The sequence below is a fragment of the Aethalodelphis obliquidens genome, unplaced genomic scaffold (assembly GCF_003676395.1).
Source record: "Aethalodelphis obliquidens isolate GAN/ISIS:26980383/991018 unplaced genomic scaffold, ASM367639v1 scaffold103, whole genome shotgun sequence".
Classification (NCBI taxonomy): Eukaryota; Metazoa; Chordata; class Mammalia; order Artiodactyla; family Delphinidae; genus Aethalodelphis; species Aethalodelphis obliquidens.
In genome coordinates, this window is record NW_020838047.1 from 1763892 (window position 1) to 1782679 (window position 18788).

Genomic DNA, 18788 nt, shown 5'->3' on the forward strand with positions numbered 1-18788 from the left:
GTCAGAATTTCCTGCTGACACTTCTGTGTCTCTTCCTTCTGCCTGTTATGCTGTTTCCCTGGAAGTGATGGTAGGTGTCAGCCTTTTCAATCACTAGACAGCTTAGACACTTAGCTTTTCTTCAGGACGCTGGCAGTCACGATGTCACGTTGCATTAGTGACCAACAAGCCAAGCTTTAAAAATAAGACGAATGTTTTCGTGAACTAAGAATGCTGCTGTCATGTCGGTAAACAAAGGATGTTGCAGCCAGCAAGCCGCCGCTTTCCCCGGCAGCGCACCCTGAGGGGACTCAGGATGGGAAAGCACAGGACACTGGCCCCAGAGAGCTGAGGTGCACATCAAAGGAACGATTCCAGTGAGTCCAGACTTTGCATCTTCCCATACACAGAAAAGCGCTAAATTCCTTAAACTGGAGGTGTCTGGTTTTCTTTAATTAGCAGTGATCCTTTGATGTTCGGACCACCTGGTCTTTGTTGCAGAAACTCTTGTGCGTCCTGGCTCCTCCCATCACCTCCTCGGAGCAGTCTCTCAGAGTTATCTGAGCTGCTGTCTCCTGGGCTTGAAGTCCTAAGAATGTCCACCGAATAGAACGTAATTCTCAACTTCTAGGTTGTGCATTTTCTTTCCGTCAGCATTTTCCTACCTCGTTCAGCACCATGATTACACTGAGGGTGTTGGGACCCTTGCCCTGGGCTCTGTGCTTCACAGAACCCCAAGCCGGCCTCCCCGTCTGCAGCCATTCCCTTAAAATGAGGAGTTGGTGCAGCTCAGGAGACATCCCTCTGGAGCTCCCTCTCACCCTTGAGATTCCAGGTGGTTACGGAGCTTTATTTGTCGGGGTAGGAGGAGGTTGTATTTTATCTGAAAGTTTGGTACCTCAATTTAAAACTTAGAAATCCTTAGACAACAGTATGGGGGCCTCCGTTAGCCCTCTGCCTGTGCTGGTCCCGGCATTGCCCCTGGAGGTGAAGGGAATGTCCCAGGAAGTGAGTTGGTGGCGCGTCTACTGCTTGGTCTGTATTTCTCACCCCTGAAATGGAGTTAGACGGGACACTGGTTAGCACATATTCTCATATTAGGAGCTGTCTTATGTGCAAAGGCGAGAGTGTCGACTGAAAAAAAAAAGCACAATCTAAAAGTTGAGAATTAGGTTTTATTTGCTGGACGTTCTAAGGACTTAAGCCCGGGACGCAGCCTCTCAGACAGCTCTGAGGGGCTGCTCCCAAGAGGTAAGCGGGGAGCCAGGATGTAGAGGAGTTTTTGCAACAAAGGCCAGGTAGTCGGAACATCAAAAGATGACTGTTAATTAAAGAAAACCAGACATCTCAAGTTAAGGAGTTTAGCACTTTTCAGTGAATGGGGAGATGCAAGAGTCTGGGCTCACTGAAATCATTCCTTTGATCTGCACCTCAGCGCTGGGGCCAGTGTCCTGTGCTTTCCCATCCTGAGTCCCCTCGGGGTGCACCACGGAGGCGGGCTGCAGAGGCTGCGGACTTGGCGGTGGGCAGCCCGTGGGTCTCCGTCCTGAGTCCCCTCAGGGCTCACCGTCGGGGTGACTGTAGTGGCTTGATGGCTGCAGCATCCTTTGTTCACTGATATGGCAGCAGCTTTACTCATTCACCAAAGACAAACCAAGAAAGGACGAGAGATGTGGGTGTCTGTGAAAGGCGGTTCCCATGGAGTGATGGATAATGCGCTTTGGTGACTGAGTCCAAGCCAGTGTTTGTGGGGCAGTGTCTTAGGCCAGATTCCCCGCAGAGATCTGAGATGGGACCTCATGGAAGTGATCTGTTGAAGGGGTGTGCTTGAGCGGGACCTGCAAGAAAGCGACGAAGCAACAGAGGGAAAGTGAGGAAGAGGCGTAAGGGTGTGGTGTTGCTGGAATATTGCTGACCCCGGCCAACCGGGAGGCCTGGGTGCACTGCAGGGTTGTGCCAGCGTGGGTCGAGGGGGCTGTTTTGTGTACCTCTTATCAGTCAGGTACTGGCTGGGGGCCACATTCCCAGTCCCAGGAGGTGTTGTAACCTTACAGGCATTTCTTGGGAGCTCTTGTCAGCAGAGGGCAATTCTGCAGGGGATGGTGTCGCCAAGAACCCTTGGCAACCAGACTCAGAGCTGCTGTAGCAGGAGGAGAGAAGAAGGAGAGAAGGAGCTGGCCTGCACTCGACCATGTGGAGCTGGGGGCACCTACCTTCCTCCAAGCCTGTGAAAGAGAAAATGCTCATCACTTTAGCACGGGACAGGGGGGTCATATTGGGAGAACTGGATTTGGCAAGAAGGATGCTTAGAGTAGGAGGAAGGGAGGGGAATATTCAGACACAATAGGGGACTTTTCTGATGAGGGGCCACCAGTTCCAGATGCTTCCGAGGGAGAAGGTTGGTTCAGGGTGGTCTGGGGGTATGTAGTAGTGCATGTCTGGGTGATGAGGGGATCAAAGATGTCCCGGGCTTCCTATGGCGGCCAAACGTGGCCGTTCATTACTTAAAATTTGTTTTTATAAACAGAGATAAAAGAAGCCAGAAGAATCCCAGAAAAATGGATCAAAGCCTAATCCTTGCAGCTGAACGTGCTAATCTCCTCAAGGTTTTTGAGAAGAACTTGGAGATCCCTCAGGACTGCACATATGCTGATCAGAAGGCCATAGATGCTGAGGTGAGCCCTTAGGATGGAGCAATGCTCCTGGAAATCATTTCACACTCCCACTACTACTGTGCAGCTCCAGACGCTGCTGGGTGTGATACCTCAGTGCCGTCGCTTCCAGAATAGAAATCCTTGTGCGTGGCCTCTGTCTGTAAGCATGTTTGAAGAAGACAGGATTAGGTTTGTAGAAGATTTCTTGCTTGTTAATAGTTAACCCCTGGGGGTGGCTGCCCTTCCGTTATTTCTTCTTGCAATACTGTTTTTCACAGCCTGACTTCTACGCTCCGGTCTCACACGCCTCAACCGAATATTTCGGTACATGTGGTCCAATACACTTGAAATAATATATACACAGTTTCTCTAAAGCTCAGGATTTCTGTGTTATAGTCAAAACATGCCACCAAAAAGACATTGAAATATTTAAATGTGGTATGCCGTTTCTTCAAAATGTTTTATGGTGCAAATAATGCATGCGTTTGGTAGATGAATTTGAAAATACAAATTAGTAACAATAAAAGCCATGCCAACCGTCGGGAGTAATCACTGCCCTTCTGGATGAACCTTTCATGTCTTTGTGACCACACACACACGCATGCACACGCATACACGCACACATACATGCACACACATACATACATACACACATAGGTGCATACAGGCATATGCCTGTGTGTGTATATGTGCATTCTATTGTATACATTCTTTTGTAAATTTCACGGTTTCCTCCTTTTCGAGAACCATCATCATTTCATGGGTCCTTGATATCCCGTTGTGTAGTTGACTCTACATGGAGGGTATTTTGCTTTTGGATTTAGGGTTTGGGGTTTTTTCTTTTCTTCTCTCTTTCATAAGCAGTGTTTATTTTAACACATAAAACTCTGCATGCAAGTGGATTTCCTCCTTAGGGCAGGGATATTTTTAAGGCTATCTGTGACCAATTTACAGTGAGAAGGAAGCCTTCCCAGACCATGTAAGGTAAGGAACCTGCTCTGCTTGGAGAAATCCCTCTCCCCAGGGAGAACTCCTGGGGCTGATCTGACCTCCCTCAGGCTGGAGCGGCTACACTCACACCTCCTCTGGGGATTGTCTACTGCTTGGTCAGTGCTTCTCACCCCTGAAATGGGGTGAAACAGCACGAGACATTCTGCTCCAAGACTTTGGAACATGTCTGATAGTTGCTGTTGTTCCCATAAAATGTTTTTTATATGTAGAGTTAATTTCAAATAATTGGCCTCATTTAGCTAAATTATTATATAGTGTGCCTGTTATTTTGATTTCACTATTTTAAATTCTGATTTAAATTAAAATTAGGTAAGAGACGATCAAAATCCCTAAAACTCTTCTTTCAGACTTTGCAGAGGGTGTTTGGCCGAGTGAAATTCTCAAGGAAAGGCGCTGAACTGAAGGCTTTGGCAGCAAGAGGGATTGGATATCATCACAGCTCTTTGAGCGCCAAAGAAAAGCAGTTAGTTGAGATTCTTTTTAGGAAAGGATTTATTAGGGTAAGTAAAGTTCTTCATTTTATAACTTGAAACTCTGTCTATATGAAGCTGAGCACCATAACGAATGGAAAATAACGATTTTTTCCAATCTAATTATGTCTTTTTTTTTTTTAACGTCCCACGATACCACTGCATTTTCCATCTCATTTAGTTGAGGGAGGGGGTTTGAAATCTCTCATTCAGTTTATCTCTTTTTCGTGAGATTCAAGTATCCCTTAAACAAGTACTGTTCCAACTATTTCCAACTATGTTTGAAATACACCTGTGGCGATCTAGGAATAAACGCCCACTTTTCATTTATAATGTTCATGGCATTTTGTCAGCTGTTCATGTGATTTTGGCTGTAGATGTCTTTTCATGGGTGTGGAGGACATTCAGGGTAGCATTTCGATCAGATCTTTTCCCGGTGTACTAGGAGAAATAAGAACAAGGATGTACTGCTTCCCCGGGGCCAGCTGCACAGCTCGGCAGACTTTAGCGGTACCATCCTCATACTCTGTCCTGTCCCTGGTGGCGGACAGGAGGAAGGTTCCCTGAATCACTTGACACCCAGCCCTTGTTATGTATGTGGTGTGTCCCATAAAGATGTGAGGGGATCCTCTGGATACATTCACAAAGAGGGTTTATATGATTTCCTAGTTAATTTAGACTTTGAGTAATATTTTAAAATAGACCCTGACTTTTTCTAATTTGCCACATTAATTTTTTGAATTATGTACATTATATTTGTGTGTGGTGGGGAGGGGAGAGATAGATTCTGTTACTCTAGGGAGTATCGTTTAATCTTAATAAATAAATCTTGAAGAAAATCTGACATCCTAATTTAAGGGTAATTCTGTAATCTGGAAGAAAACCCAAAATGTATCATTAACAACGTTGTTTAGCTTTTTTCTTAACTAATAACAAGTTATTTATTTATTTTAAAAGTCAATAACCAGAAACAAAATTTTTTACATGATTATGAATTGAGGTAAGGAGGCACAACTATTTTGATCAGCATATCCTGGGTCTAAAATAGTATCTTAAATAGTAGTTGCTCAATTATCAGTAGCTTAGTAAATGGTTAACTAGATACCGCTAGGCAGAGTACTGTGGAAACAGAGATAGCTTTGTTATTGAGAACACATTTTTCAAAAGGTATTTATTCTAGTTATAGTATAAATTTAATGTTCTTTCTTTTCCCATTCATGTTCTTATTGAAGAACTTTATAAAAATAGTTAATAAATGGTGTGTTTCATTTTGACAGAGTATCGATATCAGGTTCAGAATAATTAAAGAAAATTATTCCATATACTTCACCATTAACCTCAACTATGACTTTATGATAATCAATATAAATAGAAATAACAATTAGAAATACCCAGCATTATATGAAAAAAAATGAGTAAAAATAGATTATTTAAGAAACCGTAAAATTTTCCCTACTCCTTTTCTGGTCAGTTATTATGGCAATTCAGGGAAAAAGGTGAAATTTAATTTGCTCTATTACTTAGATAATTTATTTCCATAGAAATAATCTTCACAGATAAGTTATAGTGGGTGAGGCTGGCCACTGCCCATAAGTGGGTCTATAACAGTATTATTCCCTGTTGTGGGAAGTTCCCTTTCTAGTCATTTATTACAGAGTATTTCCTGAGCACCTGTCATGTGCCTGGTACTCTTTTTGGGGGGTGGGGTACACGATAGTGAAAGGGGCTTGGAGTCTGAGGCAGGACAGTAAACACACAGATGATACACTTGAGGTGGTCATTAATGCCATGAGTAGGCATAATGAGGACGGGGCCATCATTTTGGATGTGGTGGTCCAGAAATTTCTGTTTGACATTTGAGTGGAGGACTGAACAAACCAGATAACTGGATACGTGGGAGAAGAATATTCTGGGCAGAGCAGAGTGAGGGGCAAGGCCCTGAGCAGTGAAATATGACATAGCAAGAACGCCAGCGTTCTAGGTCCTGTAGTTCAAGGCTTTCAGTCACTCCGTGGCATTCCACTGGAATGCTATTTTATGAAGTAACTGTTTATTCTCCTTCTAGGTGGTGACCGCTACGGGGACACTTGCTTTAGGAATCAACATGCCTTGTAAATCTGTGGTTTTTGCTCAAAACTCAGTCTATCTGGATGCTTTAAACTACAGACAGGTATTGTGATATGCAGAAACTCCCTATTGCATTGCTAAAATAGGCAATAAAAGAGTAAGAAAGGCGAGGCTTTGGTTTGCAAACGTGCTGCAATTCACAGGGACTTTCCTGCAAACCTGACAGTCACATTTAGCTGTGGTATAGGGCCGGTCACGGGCTTGGTGTTACGTGACCTTGGGTGAGATCTCTAACCTGCCTGGTCCTTCTTTGCTATCTCCAGAATAGGGATGATAAGAACGGTCCCATGGCATTTGCAAGAATTCAATGAAGTGATTTGTAGGGAAGACACACAGGTGCAAGGTGCTTGAGGACTCCCTCCTCGTCCAGCCCCTTTGCCCCTGAGTTTACGCCCTGGGGTTCTCTTTCATGCTTCTCTTGTCTTTGCCCCTGCTGTGCACTGTACTACCAAGCCGACTTTGTTATTCTCCTCCAGTGGTTTTGATTTTGGCCTTGCAATTTCCATTTCCACCGTCTTTCATCATACATTTTGAGCTTGTAGTCATTAATCAGTTTTCCTAATTTTCAGGTCTCCTGACTCCACTGTGTCCTGAACGCAGACGGTTTACCTGCTCAGGATCACTTGGTGAATATTTCTGCTACATCTGTCAGCCAACATTACAGGTTTTATCCAAGTGCCCCCCACCCCACTTCCTCACAGAACACTTCCTTTCTATCCCCTGATGGGCCTTGTTCCTACCCAATACAACATCCTTAGTTTTTCCTCCATTTTACCAACCTCTGTCCTTCGGAGTTCTCCTTCTGCTGCTGTTCTGGGCATGAACCCTCCCCCCATATCATCTTTGGGAATCTCTCATTTAGGGGTCTGGGGCCGGCGTCATGGATGGTGAACTTGGCAGTGGAAATGCCAAGGTTGGAGTCCTGGGTCTTTCACTTCTTGGCGTTTGCCTACAGTGACTTTCTTATTTCCCAAGCCCCAGTCACTCTACTGTAAAATGCAGACAATGATTACACTCTCCTCATAGGGTAGTGGTGGTAGGGCCTTTATAAAAAAGGTGTAAAGGACTTAGCACATTCTGAGCACTTACCGAAGGAGAACTAATATAACTTCTGTAAAGAGTTTGTTCTTAACTTCCTTTGTACAAGTAGTTTCTGGATTTTATCCCACTCTTGCGTCTCAGTTTGTGCACAGTTTTTATGGTGATTTGTCACTCAGCACACGTGTGTAGGGGAGAGAGAGAAAAGGGACAAAGGAGGGGGGTGGGAAGGAAGAGAGGAAGACTCGTAAGTTCAGCCGTAAGTGAACTGGAAGCCAGGGTCTCGTCTTTTTTTCTTCTTGCTGTATATCATTATACAAATATCTAGCACAGTTTGGGGACTGAAATAAGCACATCAGGATGACGAATGTCTCATTTTCACCTCTGTCTCAGCCACGGTGAATTTCCTGCCTGGCACCCAGTTGGATTTTAGTCTCAGTTCTGTAACGGTTGGACATCTCCACAGTGTACTTGCTCTAATGCAGTATAAAAGGCTCAGTTCTTATACTGTGATGGAGAAACTGTTCAGGAAAGATTTACTTTGTGCTTCTATTCTGTTTGCAGATGTCTGGACGGGCCGGACGACGAGGTCAAGACCTGGGGGGAGATGTGTATTTCTTTGGTATTCCACTCTCTAAAATCGAAAAGCTCATCAAATCCAACGTCCCTGAACTGAGAGGGCAGTTCCCTCTCAGCATCTCCCTGATCCTGAGACTCATGCTTCTGGCTTCCAAGGCAGATGACCCCGAGGACGCTAAGGCAAAGGTACTGTGGGATGGTTTCTGGGGCTGAGTCTCCATTACTGGCCGGGCTCGTTTTTACATCTGTAGTGATAGCTTCTTGGAGTCACCAGTCTTTAATGCTTGCTAGTGTCTTGGCTGGTAGAGAACTGGGGGTGGGTGGGGAGAGTAATAATTAGTTTTGTTGTCTCTGTCAATCATAGAATTTATGGCCAATGGGCATTTGGAGTTGCCCCCAGATTACTATTTTCACGTATGATAAACATTGCCCCATAGGAGTGAAGGGTGCTAGCTATGGATTTTAAAAGATCTGGGTTACAAAAAGATTTGTGTTTATGATTTTGTAATAAAAGAGTTTATTTTTCGTAAAAAAAGTAACCCAAGTTCATCAAAGAATATTTGGACAATGCAGAAAGTTGAAGGAAGAAAAAAAGTACCTACACCTAGTTTGACTCTCCAAAAACAGTCACATTCTCATTTTGCTATTTTTTTCAGTCATATTTCTAAGTGTAGGTGTGTACTTGGTTCCTTGCAAAGATATATTTATGTTTAGTTGGACTTAAGACTGTGGTTATAAACTTACCGTGAAGTTTTCTGCTGAGATAAATATTTTGAGTCTAATCCCACAATGAGAAATTTAAAATTCGTAATTAAATATTTGGTTTCATCCTTATGAAGATGCATTGTGAAAGGGACCCACTCCTCCCTGGGTTTGTATACTGATTGGCCTGCCCTCTAAATTGGATCCCGTTTGCCACGGTGAGGATTCTTCCAGGACTTTTGTGATGAGCAGCCTCTTGTCATGTTGTTGACGCTCCTACAGACCAGGTGCCTATCATTTTAGACCAAAACTTCCCCATGTTTGAGTTCTTATCTTTTACCTCTATACAGGAGAGAAACATACGTCTTCTTGCAAACTTTTTAATTTTTTTCAAAAAGGTTTTCTGAGTCGCTGGTCTTCTTTGCCTTGGCCTGTGTGAGGAGCTCTCTCGGTAACCTTCACACATAAAAGACTCAAGTGTGGGCATAAATTTCTTGGAATATTCTTTTTACTTATCACATCAAGCTAGAATCACTTCACTGCCCTCTGGCATTTACTGTCATAGAGGAACAGACTCTTGAAATCTCCTCTAGAGGAACTGTGCTAATTCCTGTTTCCTTATAGTTTATTTCTTTCTGCCTATGTAATTATATGAGTATTTTAAAAAGTCTGTATATTTAAATTCTTTTCCCCAGGATTTTCTATCTTGTGTGTCTTTCCTTTTATGTTTTATTGATGTTTTAGTTATTACATGATGAAAACTTTCAGTCTTCATGCTCAGAAGTTTTTATCGCGGTAAAATACATGTAACATTAAATTTGCCATCTTAACTGGTTTTAAGTGTACAATTCAGTAGTGTTAAGAACCTTTGCATTGTGCAGGGCTCAGATCATTCTGGAACTAAGAAAAGATTTCTTAAGTTAGATCTTTGATATTTGCTTCCGTTTTGATTTGTTCAGTTTCCAGAAAAAGTTATAACTTTTAAAATCAAAAGTCGTTTTCCTGTTCTCCGCTGTTGTTTTTCTTCATTATGAGAGAACACTTGAGTTTATCTCCTGCGTCTCTGATGCACTCTCTCAAGTTTCAGATCTTCTCCTTAGGGACACCGTGTGGATGTTCATTCTGCTGCTGGACTTGTTTACCCGAGATTGTGCACTGCTTCCGATGTCACCCTTTCATATCATAATAATGTATTATTTTTTAAATGTCAATTTATATTGTCCATTTACCTTATGCGGTTGTGCCTTGTTTCATAAGAGGTCGTATCTTTTGGCCTCCATTGAGGATGCCAAAGAATTTTTCCAAAATACGTTTTTCTAAAAAAACCCATTTTCATAGGTCAGATTACTTTTGAGTAGAAGCCAGTGTTCTTGTGATGGTCTGTAAGTTTCTACAGAGCCTGGTCCCATGATCCCTTGTTGGACTCACCACGTCCTGCTCTCCTACACGAGCCCACTACCTGCTTCTCCGACAGTAGGCACGTAACACTCCGAGGGGCACAGCTTTGCTGTTTCTGCTGCTTCCAGAACCTTCCCCCAGATGTGTGCTCAGTCTCACTCTTCCATCTTGTTCAGTTTCTTGCTCTGCTGTTAGCCTGCTGCCACCACTCCTCCTGCGCTGTCGATGGACCCCCGTCTGCCGTGCCGACTGTGACCCCTGCTCATTTATACATAGCACACACCACGCCTTACACAGCTGCAAATCTCTGTCTCTGTCTATATCTACCATCTCTATCATGTTTATTTTCTCTATATTTCCCACTGGAATGTAAGCACCCTAGGCCAAAGTTGTTTTTTTGTCTTAATTCTTGGTACAGACACCCAATAAATAGTTGTAGCATGACTGAATAATTTTAGGAAGTTGGTCTATTTTCTTAAAAGAACTGATCTCTTGTGGGTTTTTCTATTCTCTCACTTTTGAAGGAAAGTACATCCCTTCAAATCTGGTGGTTTGCCAAGAAAGAGGGTGCATGATTTTTCTTTTGGTTTCACTGTCTGCTCACTTCAGTGCTGTTTAAATACCCTTTTATATGTGAAGCTAGATGAATAGCTTTTGGTCCAAACCTCAGCATTTAGGATATTTTCAAATTATGTAGCTTTCTGGACTGAAAGTTCATCTTCTGCCAATGTCACTGACAGACTGGTCCACAGATTGGTCCTGTGGAGGCCATTCGTCACCACGAACTGCAGTAGGCACCGCAGTCAGAACTCTTCCTGTCGTAATAAGACTTTAGTGACGTGGTCTGCATCTCCGGAGTTACAGTGAACCACCAGAGGTCGCTCACCCTCTACTACTCTGCTGTTTCCTGCCTGTTGCTCTAAATGTAGAGCCAGAGAGAGGAGAAGTTGTAGGAAAGGGCATTTTTGGCTCCCTGAAAACGTATCACCCCAAAGTAGAGGTGATGGATGGTACACCCCATCCCCTCCTTCCTTCTCCCTCCTTCCCTCCCTTTCCCTCTCCCTTCCTTCCTTCTCCCTCCCTCCCTTCCTGCCCCTCTCTCTTCCTTCCTTCCTTCTCCCTCCTTCCCTCCCTGCCCCTCTCCCTTCCTTCTCCCCCTTCCCTCCCTGCCCCTCTCCCTTCCTTCTCCCCGCTTCCCTCCCTGCCCCTCTCTCTCCCTTCCTTCCTTATCCCTCCCTCCCTCCCTGCCCCTCTCCCTTCCTTCCTTCCTCCCTCCTTCCCTCCCTCCCTGCCCCTCTCCCTTCTTCCCTCCTTCCCCCACTGCCCCTCTCCCTCCTTCCCCCACTGCCCCCTCCCTTCCTTCCTTCTCCCCACTTCCCTCCCTGTCCCTCTCCCTTCCTTCCTTCTCCCTCCTTCCCTCCCTGCCCCTCTCCCTTCCTTCCTTCTCCCTCCTTCCTCCACTGCTCCTCTCCCTTCCTTCCTTCTCCCTCCTTCCTCCACTGCCCCTCTCCCTTCCTTCCTTCTCTCTCCTTCCCTCCCTGCCCCTCTCCCTTCCTTCCTTCTCTCTCCTTCCCTCCCTGCCCCTCTCCCTTCCTTCCTTCTCCCCCCTTCCCCCTGCCCCTCTCCCTTCCTTCCTTCTGCCTCCCTTCCTCCCTGCCCCTCTCCCTTCCTTCCTTCTCCCTCCTTCCCCCACTGCCCCTCTCCCTTCCTTCCTTCTCCCTCCTAGTCCCCTGGCCTTACATTGACTAGAGATTCTTCCCAGGTACCATGAACTCTCAGGCCTAAAGGCAGCCACGTTTAATTTCGGTGATGTTGGGAAATTCTCCTTTTACTTGAACCTCATAAACGTTGTAGTGGGCAGTTGGAAGATATCTGAACTGTTACCTCGATGCTGTTTTACTATCTCAATATTTTTATTACCTTGACCTTAATCAACGTGATTCCATCGTTTTTGCAATGATACTGCAGGACATGGGAAAATGTATCAATAATATCGTATTTTCTTCCAGAACAACCCAAGATTGTAAGCTCTTAAACTGGATCCACATATATTACCAGATTATTTGGCAACATGTTTCATTTCCAGTGATTCAGTTTTATATGTTCCGTTTTGTTAGGGGAAGGGTGTGCCATGTAAGAATATGGTAAAATGTGAAATCGCACTGAATCTTAGGTGGCTCTGCTATCTGTGGGGTAAAATGGATATTAGTAATATCTATTTGATTGTTTTATATTCTTTTATGAGCTGGTCAGTCGGATGTGGCCACAGGAGGAGACAGACGAGAGGCTCAGGGAAACAAAGTAGAAACTCAAGAGGTCCTAGAAATGCAGGCAGGGTGTACCATGCAGGGCTTCACGAGACCCCAGGATGGTCGGGAGGCAAGAGCCACGAGTGGAGGGAGAGGGCCTATGGGAAGGGCAAGGCATCTCAGAGTAAATAGTTTGGGACTGGGTAGTTGGAATCATTCGGGTGGGCTTGGTGGTCTCTATTTGCCTAGCACCTGGGGTGCTTTAGGACAGGGGAATATTGGCTTGGTGTGTGAGATTCAGGTAAGACAGCAGGTGGGGCGTAAAGTCGGCATTGGTTGGTTTGTAGAGGAAAGCAAGCTTTGTCAAGTTGTTGTTACCTTTAGGAAGTAGCCCTGGGAGTATCAGTCTCTCCCCAGCCAGCAAGGTTTTTAAGATGTCAAAGCATCGTGATATGCAGGAAAAAATGTTAAATTCCAGTGCACCTCTCTTGTCATCCAGGAGTGTATTTCTCAGCAGGAGCACAGTGTGAATTAACATCCTCCTCTCCTCAGGTGCTGTCGGTGCTCAAGCACTCACTGATCTCCTTCAAGCAGCCCCGGGCGCTGGAGATGCTGAAACTGTACTTTCTGTTCTCCGTGCAATTCCTGGTCAAGGAGGTAGGACCGTGTTTGCCTTTTTGTGAGATAGGATCGGTACCATCTCTGTTTCTCATCATCTTGAACTAATTCCAGTCTTTCCAAGGTTATAGCCAAGGATTCCTACTACTTACAGTTGATTTAATTATCAAAGTGGGCCAGGTAATGAGTACTAATCTCTCTTATGTTGGTATTGTGGACTGAAAAAAAAAAAAAGCACAACCTGAAAGTTGAGAATTATGTTTTATTCGGTGGACATTCTTAGGACTTCAAGCAGGACATAGCATCTCAAATAACACTTGAGGGACTGCTCCCAAGAGGCAAGGGAGGAGCTAGGATATATAGGGGTTTTTGCAATAAAGACCAGGTAGTCAGAACTTCAGAAGATGACTTCATTAAAGAAAGCCAGACATCTCAAGTTAAGGAATTTAGCGCTTTTCTGTGTATGGGAAGATGCAAGAGTCTGGGCTCACTGGAATCATTCCTTTGATGTGCACCTCAGCGCTCTGGGGCCAGTGTCCTGTGCTTTCCCATCCTGAGTGTCCTCAGGTGCACCATTGCGGGGGCTGCAGTGGCTGAGGGCTTGATGGCAGGCATCCTGTCTCCATCCTGAGCTCCCTCAGGGCTCACCATCCAGGCTGCTGGAATGTGATGGCTTGGTGGCTGCAACATCTTTTGCTTACTGTTATGGCAGCCATGTTTTAGTTCTCAGTATTAAGTACTGTTTTAAACTGGCACTTAATAAGCTGTCTATTAATTAAGGTATGTGGTTGAGTTGAGTCAAACTAATAAATTATGTCTGTTCTTTAGGGCTATTTAGATCAAGAAGGTAATCCTACAGGCTTTGCTGGACTTGTGTCACATTTGCATTATCACGAGCCTTCCAATCTTGTTTTCGTCAGTTTTCTTGTAAGAGGCCTTTTCCATAATCTCTGTCAACCAACCAGGAAAGGTAAGCTTGACGTTTCATATGTATGGTCTAAAAACAGCAAAGATGCTATAGTGAAGCTAACACTTCAGGAAATCTTTTTTTTTCTACAAAGAAAATGCAAGTTAATATTTAGATAATTTGGAGATACCAAATTAGATAAAATAAAGTTTTATATACCTACTAATATAGATTACATAGGAGAAAGCCATATTTTGTGGCAACTATTTAAAAATAACAACTTCTTATTAACTTGAGAGATGCCTTGATTCCAGGATTCAGAAATATTAATATATGATTTTTTGGTAAATATTTTTCTAATTAAATGTAATATATGCTCATGATAGAAAAAGGGTATAGGAAACCATCATGTTAAAAAAATATTCACTGTTGATATTTGTGAATATTTTCCTCCAATCGTATTTTCTTTGAATATAATCCTATAGTGTATTTAAATAGCTGATATCATATTAGTTGCATGATCTAGAAACTTGTTTTCCCCCAGATTTGCTTTTGTCAAATTGTGTACATTTTTTGTGAATTCCATTTGTAAAGCCCATCTAATGTTTCATTTAATGCAGTTTTTTTAAAAGCCTTTGATTTTTATAACTAAACCATAGATCTTTAAACTATGTCCCTAAAATAAATATTTCTGTCTCTGTGCTTAAGTTCGTTGTAGTTCCTGATGCCTGGTGATTTTCTTGCCTTTCACAGCATAACTTCGCTTTATCTTCCATTGTTAACTGGCAGGAACACTCTGTTTTACACAATGTCACTAGGCTCTGAATGTGCATTGTTCTGTGAAACAAGGATCCTCAGGAAGTTCTGTCTCCCAGAAGCTCTGTAAGAGGAGAAATAATTTCAGGCAAAAAGAAGTGCAGTTGTGTTTATTGCTGTGTGTGTGTGTGTGTGTGTGTGTGTGTGTGTAGGGAGGTGTGTGCGGTTATAAACATGGAGACAGAAGCTTTATGAGGTAGATAATATGGACGTTGCTATTTTGTACATGAGGAAACAGAGAAGTTAGACAAATTGCCATGGTCACAAAACCTAAATATTTTAAGTCTTGAGCCAAGATTCGAATATGAGCAAGTTATTAAAGGTGGCACTTTTTAACACGACCATGTAACAGTCACGTGCTGTGGAGGATGGGAGTGAGTCAGGTTGATGGGATATATATATATATAGTTGGAGTATAGTTGCTTTACCATGTTGTGTTGGGGTTGACAGTATATTAACGTGAGTGGCAGGGAGGGGAGGGGAGGGGGCTGGGGGGTTATTTGTGGGTTAGTTTTGGAAACCCTTACGTGCTTGGCCGAGGAGATTGGATTTTGTTTATGAGGCATTGAGATGCGATCAGAGGCTTTTGAGGAGGTGAGATCATGATCATTAAATGCTTAAGAAAACCAATCATAGACTAAAGAGGAAGGTCCCAGGTAAGGGGACAAGGGTCTTTGGTTGGAGTTACAAGAGTCTGAAGTAGAGGGGGAGCGGCAAGAAGGAAAAAGGAGGCACAGGTGTAAAACTGCCAGCAGAGATAGTCGTTCCCTAGTCGCTACACTTGTTACAAATTTCTAGTCTCCATGAAATAACATGCAATATAACATTCAATTTGTATTGTTCAATTGAAACATTAAAAATGGGATTAATGCACTTGTTATGTTTATGACAAGATATTTTATTTTGTATAGGCTCGAAACATTTTTCTCAAGATGTTATGGAAAAGCTAGTGTTAGTATTGGCAAATCTGTTTGGCAGAAAATATCTTCCAGCAAAGTTCCAAGATGCTACGCTCAAGTTTTATCAATCCAAGGTAAAATTTATGATTCTGATAACATTAAATAATAAAGATAATTTAACAGATCCTACCATAAATGATTCCACAGCAGAATTTTGTTAATACAGAGTTCATTTGTTTTATAGAAATAATTTCTTCTTCTGTAATCAGTGTTATATTTAATCTGTAATTCACATGTCTCCTCTATAAATCTATCAAAAGATTAAATGCCTTGAGGAAAAATGGGATAAAAAGTTCTGCTCATGTTTTCTGTTGGATTGTATAAACGTGTAGCAATCAGTGGCTAAAGAAAAAAATGTACGTAATTATACATTAAATGAACTAATAGTTCCCATCATTGAATCTCTAGTTCTTTTAGCATCTTTTTACCTTGCAGTAGGTCTATGGACAGGAAGCGTATACTGTAAACTATAATGTTCTCACTGAAAAAATATTAGAATAGTCATCTAAGAAATCATCCCTTGACACACAGACTGTTGTCCGATTTTATTTGCAATGACTTCTTTGATCATGATTCCCTGTCATTAAATCAGCATCAAATATTATTACTAATGTATTTCACTAGAATCTGAGAAAGTGGGAAGGGCTGGTTATTATACCAGATAACCTTGGTAAAGGTGACAAAGAAGAACAAAAAGAGAAGAGTTCATCTATATTGTCTAACATCACAATGTTAAGTTACCATTCTTAGCCCTCACAGAGTGTTCTCTAGACCAGTGAAAACAATTTTAGTCACTGACTTTTCATCTTCATATCTTTTTCATCACATGTACATTCTTGGACTATTATTTGTTTTGGTTAAATAAACTTATTTTTCTTACAAAAGACAAGTCAGTATCTCTGTTCTTACACAGATGGTTATGATAGAAAAAAGTACAATAAAAAAAGATTTTGAGTGGAGGCCTCCTATTTCTCTCTCTTTTTTCCTTTAAAGATTATTAGAAATTTGAGCACTTCCAGGTGGGACATGCTAGGTGGCCATCACTCCTGTTGCAACAGAGAGCTGTGGAAGGGATGAGGATTATATTGACTAAAATTATAAAATGGCAAGAACTTATCCAAGGTGTGATTGGACTCTCCAACCATGATTTTTCTCTCAAAGAACTTGTTGATTCTGGACGAGGTTGAAAGTTGTACTTAGCATATCCAGAGAGCCTCTCCTATGAGATAAAAAACACAACACAGCAATAAAGCTTTTAGTGATTCCATGGGGCTGGAGTGACAGACTAGACACTTGAGAGAGTGTTAACTCAGGACATTCACTGGGTCATATCTGCATGAAATGTCAGGGTGTTACACCAAATTTCTTGCAGTCTTGTAGCATTTACTAAATAAAAACCCACTAGAGGGAAGAGTTTGAATGTATTCATAGGCTTATATTACCCTCAAGGTATTTTTAAAGCCATCTAGGGCTGGAAGATATAAATGTAGGTTATGAAGCTCTACAGGAATGACGTGGATCTTTGGGAATCTTTTAGGGCTGAGAAGACTGAGACCCACCAGCCTCATACTCAAAACCCAAGAGGGCTTAAGAGCAGAGATGCACCAGATGTAGACTGAGACTTACTAAAACTGGAAAACAGTATCAATCCACTTCAATCTCTACTTAGACTGAGGTGATCACATCTTCACTCACTTGGCCAAACACAAAATTGGGGAGCTCACTCCAGTGGAAGATAACATTGTTTGAAGTCTATCAGGTCCTTTTACAAACACTTCTGGTGAAAGAAAAATAAAACCTAAAAAAGTGAGTAAGCGAGAACATATGACCAATTAGCAGGAATGAAAGCAGGCAATAATAATCAACACGAAGATGATTCAGATATTGAAGTTAGAATATGAGGACTGCTCAAGAAAATGGGGGAAGAGATAGAATTGATGAAAGGATGGAGACTTTCACTAGATAATTACAAAATTGATGAGAATAGAGAATTTCACCAGGTAATTAATTGGACCGTCCAGAATTGAAAAATGTACCGTCTGATCAGAATATACATATCAGAAGTCAAAATCAGTGAGTTGACTGATAGCTCAATAAAAGGTGTCTGAATTGTAGCACAGGGAGAAAAAAATGAAAATAAAAACAATAGCATATGAGAATGTGGATCGCATTCAAAAGGTTTAATGTAATATAATGGCAATCCCAGAAGAAGAGGAGGGAGAAGAATGGCCGGAGGGTATTCAAAAATAATAGCTGGGAATTTTCCCAAGCTGATGAAAGACAGCACTCCATAGTTTCAAAAGATTAGTCAACTTCAAGAAGGATAAAGAAACATTAAACTAAAACTACTGAAAATCAAAAACAAAGAGAAAAACACAAATCAGCTAGAGCCGAAATAGACATTTCCTTGAAAAAAGCAATAATAAGATGGATAGCTGACTTTCTGACCAAAATAATGGAAGGTAGAAGAAAATGGGAATATAATTTTCACTCCACTCTGTTTATTTTTATGCATGAATGTGTACAGATACTGAGCGTATGTTTTAAACATAAGTTAAAACAGGGTAAATATATTGTGATTGGTTTCATGACATATCAAGAGGATATGCATACCTTATTTTAAAAGTTTTTTTGAGGTATAAGTGATATATAAAAATGGCATACGTTTAATATACACATGTTAATGCGTTTGGACGTATGCATACACCTGTGATATCATTGCCACAACAAAGGCACTAAACATACCCACCATGTCCAAAATATTTCTTCTGGTTTTATTTATTTAGTTAGTTAGGAATACTTACCATGAGATTTATCCTCTTAATGTAGTTTAAAGTACACAGTACTGTATCGTTAACATAGGTACTATGTTGTAGAGAAGATCTACAGAAATTATTTAGCCTGCATAACAATAATTTATATTCAATGAAAAACAATTCCCTATTTCCACCTCCACCCAGCCCCTGACAATATTCTCTGCTTCTATGAGTATGACTGTTTTAGGTCCCCCATGTAAGTGGAATCATGCAGTGTTTGTCCTTCTGTGAGGCTTATTTTACTTAACATAATGTCCTCTAGGTACATCCATGTTGATCTCCTTTTTTAAGAATGAATAATATCCCACTGTATGTATGCAGCACACTTTCTTATCGATTCATCTTGCTGATACACACTTGGGTTGTTTGTATGTCTTGCCTGTTGTGAATAATGTTTCAGTGAATGTGGATGTACAGGTATCTCTTCAACATCCTGATTGCAACCCTTTTGGATATATACCCAGA

At 42.0% G+C, this 18788-nt stretch overlaps 1 protein-coding gene across 4 annotated transcripts in view; it reads left to right on the top strand.

Annotated features, from left to right (window-relative positions):
- Window positions 1-18788, top strand: part of DDX60 (DExD/H-box helicase 60) — an 85398-nt gene that overhangs the window by 56810 nt on the left and 9800 nt on the right. For 3 of the 4 annotated variants that reach the window (XM_027096498.1, XM_027096501.1, XM_027096500.1), the window contains exons 27-33: window positions 2507-2654; window positions 3992-4144; window positions 6180-6284; window positions 7844-8044; window positions 12760-12864; window positions 13654-13795; window positions 15460-15581. In XM_027096498.1, coding sequence (XP_026952299.1) covers window positions 2507-2654; window positions 3992-4144; window positions 6180-6284; window positions 7844-8044; window positions 12760-12864; window positions 13654-13795; window positions 15460-15581 — 976 coding nt within the window. Of the gene's footprint in view, window positions 1-2506; window positions 2655-3991; window positions 4145-6179; window positions 6285-7843; window positions 8045-12759; window positions 12865-13653; window positions 13796-15459; window positions 15582-17044; window positions 18529-18788 lie in introns of those variants that run through there. The other variant, XM_027096502.1, reaches the window with a different exon arrangement.